The sequence below is a fragment of the Phocoena phocoena genome, chromosome 10, assembly GCF_963924675.1.
Source record: "Phocoena phocoena chromosome 10, mPhoPho1.1, whole genome shotgun sequence".
Lineage (NCBI taxonomy): Eukaryota > Metazoa > Chordata > Mammalia > Artiodactyla > Phocoenidae > Phocoena > Phocoena phocoena.
In genome coordinates, this window is record NC_089228.1 from 85,245,714 (window position 1) to 85,253,176 (window position 7,463).

General features: G+C 49.4%; 1 protein-coding gene across 3 annotated transcripts in view; it reads right to left on the reverse strand.

Annotated features, from left to right (window-relative positions):
• Positions 1 to 3,975, reverse strand: part of CARMIL1 (capping protein regulator and myosin 1 linker 1) — a 317,501-nt gene extending 313,526 nt beyond the window's left edge. For all 3 annotated transcript variants that reach the window (XM_065884857.1, XM_065884856.1, XM_065884855.1), the window contains exon 1: positions 3,936 to 3,975. In XM_065884857.1, coding sequence (XP_065740929.1) covers positions 3,936 to 3,975 — 40 coding nt within the window. The remainder of the gene's footprint in view (positions 1 to 3,935) is intronic.
• Between the last annotated feature and the right edge of the window lie 3,488 nt (positions 3,976 to 7,463).

Here is a 7,463-nt window from a genome sequence, read left to right on the forward strand (position 1 = left end):
AAAATCTTCATACCACCGCATCCCTGAAGAGTGGTCAAAGGCAGAATTGAGAGAAAAGGGGAAACTTGAAAAGTTGGATGGTAGCGGGAAGGCCCTTCTGGGACTCCCGTGAGGACCCCAAACTGAACAGGTCCCAAATCAAAGTCACTATTTTCCCTGCTCCTCCTCTGGCCCTTAATGAAGCTAGAAATCTTGTTTATCTCCAACTCCATTCTCTCAGGGAGCCAGTCACCTCCTCTCCTAGGCCCACCTCCTAACAGCTCCTGACCCGTGGACTTGATCCTGCATTCAGGGCCTCAGAATCTCTCACCGAGACTAAGCCTACCACCTCCAACCTATCGGCCCCCTGTACCACACCTCCCCCAGAACTAAAGCGACCCTTCCAAAGCCACAGATCTGATCGTGTCCCCCTTTTTTTTTTTTTTTTTTTTGCGGTACGCCGGCCTCTCACCGTTGTGGCCTCTCCCGCTGTGGAGCACAGGCTGCGGACGCGCAGGCTCAGCGGCCATGGCTCACGGGCCCAGCCGCTCCACGGCATGTGGGATCCTCCAGGAACGGGGCACGAACCCGTGTCCCCTGCATCAGCAGGCGGACTCTCAACCACTGCGCCACCAGGGAAGCCCTGATCGTGTCCCTCTTGCTCTATGAGTCACAGTCATTTTTGGATGAACCCAAACCTTGCAGCAGGCCACTCAAGGCCTTTCACACTTCTCCAGCTTAACTTCTCAGCACACACCCACTTATCTCTATCCTCTCCATCCTTTACACCCCTAGGATCCTGTATATATTATTCTCTTTCCCGGGCTGCACTTTCCTTATTCTCCTGCTGGTTAGATTCCACCTTCCTTCAAAACATAGCAAACTCCTTTATACCCCCACCACTCTGAATTGTGTATTATAATCATTTTGGTTTATTCATATATTCAACAAATATACCTAGTGTGCCAACTACTCTACTAGATGCCGGGCTAGAGATGACCCCTGCCTTCCACAAGTGCTTACCATCTAGTGGATGACTGTCAGCCACTAGATGGATTGATGTCACTCGATGAATCTGCGCTCACTACCATGAGATCACGGACAAGATACACGAAGGTTTCAGGGAGGAGGGGACCCTTGAGCTGAAGCTTGAAGGAGTAGGAAATAGACCACTGGCTTCCAAAGCACAGTGTACAATACAATCCATTGGGGTGCAGGAAGAAAACAGAATTTCTACTTCTATTTGCAACGCGTTTCAGTTTATGTTTTAGATTACACACACTAAATGAAGTATGCATGCAGCTTAATAAATATAGGCTTATTAAGGGGTGATCAAAATATTCTTAGTGGAAACCCACCACAAAGAGTTTAGAGCCACTCAGATAAGAAGAGTAAAGGAGGGGAGGATAGGGCAGTGCCAGCAAAGAGAAGGGCATGGGAACAAGAAAAAGTACAGTTTGTCCAGGGAACAGCAATGAGGCGGAATGTTGGCCGGGGTGTGGGGGATAGGTCGGGGAGCTCATTACACAGGGAGTTCTCTAAGCAGCTCCTATCTTATCAGAACGCAAAACGGGTACAGGCTACTCGTCCCTCCCCTAAAAAGAACTGTGGGAAATGAGCATCTGAAAGTGATTTAAGAATATATACACAAAGAAAAAGATGGGAAAGTTATATACCCATAGGTCAAAAGTAGCTATCTTGGAGTGGTAACATGGGTGACATATATTCTCATTCTTCTCTGCATTTAAATTTTTTAAATAAAAAGCCTGTAGTACTTTAATAATCAGAAAGATACACAACACATTTTTTAAATGCCTTGGGGGATTAGCTTCAGGGACTATATTGAAGTTTTCACATGGTTGCCATTTTGAACTGATGAGAGCAGAACTCCTGCAAGCACTTGAAATTAGAAACTAAAGCAGATGCAGGAATTTCCCCTAGCCCAGGCCAATTAGACCATTTAAAGGCCCAGAAAAATCATATTGGGCCTATCACAGAAACATTTGTCCTTTGTTTGAAAGATATGTGAGATGGGCAGGACTCGATAAACATAAAAATTCCATTTCTAGATAAGGGTTAAATTCAACTTTTAAAATATACCAAAGGATTTATTTTGAGGACCGTCAATATAAACCAGGTACCTGATTTCCATCCTATCCTTCATCGTCCTTTTTCCTGGGTAATTACCTAAACTTTTCACCACCAGGCTCAAGGACAACTAATTAAAAACTCTGCCACCTTCTTTAGTTATCCTTATCTCCTGGCCAGTGAGGCAAACCCTCCCCTAAATTCTCTTTCTCAGGACTTCTGGAGGCATCTTCAGAGGTTCTGGGTGTTTGTTTCCTTCCTGGAAGGGTGTTGGAAAGATCTCTGCCTCCCAGAACTGGATGGACCACTCACTCCCAGTGGACTCTACAGGGTTGGGGAGAGAAGAGGCATGATTGGGGGGGAAGAGGGGGTAGACTTAATACCCTAAATTTGGTAGTTAGGTTTATTTTAATTCAACAAAAGCAGAAGCTTCTATCTTCCATACAAGCCTAGCAACAGCTTCTTTACATCTAGTTTCACCTGCTGAGTTAACAGTCACTAATGGAAGAGCACACACAAACTCCTCCAAAGTATTACTGCTAGGAGGTGAAACAGAGGGGCAAATTCCTCAGATGTAGATGAATGGGCGGTTAGAACTCTTGTCAGCACCGATTAAACATCTTTCTGAGCTGTAGGCTGTGTAGTGTGCCAAGGATGGGACAGTAAGGAATACAGGTCACTGGGGCTCAAAACACGCACGCAGGGCTTCCCTGGTGGCGCAGTGGTTGAGAGTCCGCCTGCCGATGCAGGGGACACGGGTTCGTGCCCCGGTCTGGGAAAATCCCACATGCTGCGGAGCGGCTGGGCCTGTGAGCCATGGCCGCTGAGCCTGCGCGTCCGGAGCCTGTGCTCCGCAATGGGACAGGCCACAACAGTGAGAGGCCCGCGTACCGCAAAAAAAAAAAAAAAAAAAAACACGCACGCACACAGAAACACATACCTTGTTACAATACAACATGCTACACACACACACACGCTTAAACGCTTGGTTTTCCGAACACTCTTCCCCCCAAACCTCATTTGAGCTCTGCCATTTTAACCATCCACTTAATTAAGTTAAACCCCAAGACAAAATATTCACCACTCCCCCAAAAAAAACCCTCAAGGGACTCAAACAATGGGTCACCTTGCATAGGGTACCACACACAGGTTCCCTAAGAGACCCGGGATGGGGAGAATCGGTAGGTTAATCATTACTGAAATAAGGTTTTTATCATTAACCCTCAATTTCCCGGCCCGAGTTTGCGTCAGTCCTGTAACCCTTTCGCTCCCAGTTCGCTAGGCGAAGCCACGCCTTGCTAGGCTCAGTCCTTATACCGGACTAGCGCCCCCATCCCCCAAGTCTGGACGTCACAAGGGCACCTCCCGCCGGTTATTTCCTGGGGACAGGGTGGTCCTGGCACGTGCCTGGCACTGTGCGCTCGCCAGCCGTCCCGGTGCTGGGCTTTCCCGGACTTCCCGAGTTGAGGACACTGGGCTGGGCACTGTAAAGGATTCTCCTCGCTTCCAGAACTCCCCAGACCCTGGCAGACCGCCCCCTTCCTCCGCCAACCTGGACCCCCGGTCGCGGCGGAAGGAGGCGCCTGGGGGGTGTCCCAGCGGCGCAGCAGAGTGCGCTCCCGGGTCTCCCGATTCCTCCCCGCGCCGGCCCTCTCGGGACTCGGCTTTGCAAGCGGTCAGATGGGAACAAACTTCCCGGCGCCCCCCAGCGACCCTGCCCGACACCACTCCGACCCCAGGGGCGCCGGGACTTCGCGGGACGCACGGGAGGGCAGAGGTGGGAAGGGCGGTGGAGGTGAGGGGGAGGTGAGGGGGAGGTGAGGGGGACGCAGAGACAGAAGGAAAATCAACCACCGCGCGACTCTTACCTATCAATTCCCTGGGCACCTCGGAGCTCTCCTCGGTCATGGTGGCCTTCTAGGTGCGGGGGTGCTGCAGGTCCAACTCTGATTTACAGCTCCCCACCCTACCCTGAACCCCTCAATTTCTTAGAGGCAGATGCAGCTTGCAAATGGGAATAGGCAGGAAAGCGGGGGCGGAGATAGAATATTGCCGCGCCCCCCGCCCCACCAAAAAAAAAAAAAAAAAAAAAAAAGAGTTGCAAATCCGAGGTGGGTTTGCGGCTGCTGCTACATGACGCCTCCTTGCAGTTCCTGGCGGCGGAACGGCGACCCGGCAAGATTGGGAGCGGGCGCGGGGCGGCTGCGGCTCGCGGCGGCGCTGCTCCGGCTACTGGCAACTCCCGCCCGGTTCCGGCGTCGCACCTACGGCCCTAGGTGAAGGCGGAAGGCGTGGGGAGAGGCGGGGAGAGCGGCGCGGGGCGGGGGACTAGGGTTTCCTCGCGCTCCTGCCGGACTTCATCGGGGCGGGGGCAGCTTCGGCGCTCCTCCTCCTGCTTTTCCCTCCTCCTCCTCCTCCTCCTGCTCTCCTCCTCCAGCGTTTCCTCCTCACCTCGCGAGACCCGGCCTCCCACGCCCAGGCTCACGTTCCCCGGCGTGGGGCGCCCAGCCCGGAGGCACGCGGCGCGGGGCTGCGGCGGGCACGGTGCCCCTCCTCGCAGCCTCCCTCCCGAACCGCCGAAGCCCTGCGTCTGGAGAGGGGGCGAGAGAGCCCGGGAGCCATCTGCTGGCTGCTGGGGAGGACAGCCGGGTGGGCCTCGGCTGCCCGATTCCCCGTCCCCACCTCCCGGCGGGCCGAGGGCGCCAGGGGATGGGAGGCTGCAGGCTCGCGCAGATTCCGCAGACCAGTCTGCACGGAAACCGGGTCTGTCTGGGAGACCCTCTGCGCTCTTTCCTTTTTCAACCCTCACTGTGACTGCTGACGTTTCCTCAGCGTTATTAATTTTCCATTTCTGGGGAGCAGGAGCTAGACGAAACCTGTAAACACTAACCATATGGTAAAAAAACACTTTTTGTATGCTTAGCGGGCGCGCCGCCGCCGCCGTTTCCCATCTCAGACACTCGAAGTGGGAGAGCGCCCGGAAAATGCTTTTCACCCGCTGCGGAACCTCCTTTAACCCCAGGGCATATTCGGGCAGCTGAGCGTAATTCACAAAGGCCAGAATAAGCCTGCTGATAGGTCTGACTGACCTGGCCCAGCTCCCTCCGACTTTCCCTGGGCTCCACCCCCGAAAAGACAACTTCTGGGCAGCTTCTCGCCTCAACTGCTGCATCAGTGCCTGGCGGCTGGGAATGCCTGTCGAATCAGGTTCTGTTTCTAAAGGACGGAAGGAGGGGAGGGAGGAAAGGAAAGGGAATCCTACGCGTCGATAGTCTAGTTTTAAACACTGCCGTCGACCTTGGATCCCCAAGAATCATCTTCAGTCTCTCCGCCAGGCGTTACCGTTAAGGCATTTACCAATCTGGCCCCTTCGCACTCTTACAACCTGACTCTCCAAAACTATTTGCTATTTGCTTTTCCCTTCCTTTTAAGGGTATCTGATTCTTACCTATGCTTTCAATTCCAGCCCAATGTGTACCTTCTTTGTGAAGATTTTCCAGGGTTTTTCAGATCACTGTGATCCCTCTATTCAAAACCGCTAGAATATATTGCCTGAAACACTATTTTCCAAGCCCAACCACACAGTGCCTTGTTTCATTACGTGTGTATTTGTATAGTTTTACTACCTAACTCTTGCTTTGTTCCCTGAGTTTGTGTCTGCCCAACTAGACTGTGGGTGATTTAAGGGCGACAGTTTATCTCAGACTTTTGAACCTCTTCAGCAGATTTGTGCAAAATAGGTGTTCCGTAAACATTTGTTAACTTATTGGTTTTAGAGCTTTGGACCTCAGACTCCCTACTGTTTCTCAAATGTTGGCGATTTATTGAAGAGAGACCTGTCCTTTACGCATTAAATATGCAATAAATGGAAATTAACATCTCAAAACCATCTTCCATTCAACTGTGTGTGTTAAAGAGGATTTTTCTGGCACTTACCAATGAAGTTTCAGAAATTGCCCTGAAGGTTCCACACCATGGGGTAACTCGTGAAAATAAAGACAAAACTTTTTTTCTGCCTTGGCCTGGGGTGGTCAGAAGAATAAAGAACAGGCTGTATGGCATTCCTGTAATTCAGTGCTCCCTGGTGCCTTTTAAAGGAAGCTGGGGTTTCAATGAGGAATCAAGTTTTTTCACTGGAGCAGGATCCTGATTGACTCCTACACCTCTGAAGGCATGGATTCAAATGAATCTCCTATATTAATGCTCAAAAATCACTGATTTTGGAAATGAAAATCATTTCCTTCTTGGGAGCAAAACTCAAGTATGTTTCAGAATAGCAAGCAGAGAACTCAAAGGAGCACTGTTTATAACACTGTAAAACCCAACAAGTGGTAAATGTCCCCAGCACAGGACAACCGAGGAGTCAGCTTAGAGGATGCATTTTGAATTCTGAAATGTGCGCTTGTTGGCTGGAATCTGCCCACCCCCTCCAATGCTGCAGTCTTTCCTCAGCATCTCTGCCCTCCAACTTCCATGCTTTTAAGTTTACCCCTGCCATTGTGCTCTTGATTAAGACAGTGATTAAACCACTACCTGAAACTAATTGCCACTATAAATGTGATTACCTACAGCTTCATCTAATATGTATATATGTGGCTTTAAGTCTTATAACTAGCACTGATGAACTGAAACCTATTAGAAAGGAAGAGAAAACCGGCTTTTCAGGGAATATCTACTGCACCTGAACTTTTAAAATGTTAAACACAATCGCAACAAATTTAACACATACCCAGAAACAAAATTATTTTGGAAAACTATACATGGACTTTTATTTTTAGTTCCAAGGTATACATTCATATCTCTATTGTATATTTTGTAGTGCATTATGGTGAGAAAATGTGCTCTGAATTTAAAAATCTGCTGAAAATACTTAATGTCTATAATGGTCTAACATACTCTCATTAGAACCATATCATATAGCGACTTCCCTGGTGGTGCAGTGGATAGGAGTCTGCAGTCCCAATGCAGGGGGCCTGGGTCTGATCTCTGGTCAGGGAACTAGATCCCACATGCATGCTGCAACTAAGACCCAGTGCAAACAAATAAAAATTATTTTAAGAAAGAACCATATCGTATAATGATTAAACCCATGGAGACAAAATAAAAATTAAGAAATCAGCAAGCTAACAACAGTTAAAAAAAAAACTCCACTATTTACCCAAATCCATTTCTGATCTTGCCTACTGCCTTAAGAACTGGTTTTAAAACTGGAAGATATTCAGTTATGTGGGAACCAATGACATTTCCACTCCCCAAGTAGTGACTTAGCAGACTAACTTCCCACCCTTAGGCACTACTGTGGGTCTGGGGTCTGCTTAATGAGGTGTGTGTTTCTCAACTGGGTTAATTAGACCTTTCAGGGAAAGTACACAATGAAATACTAAGCTTATAAACAC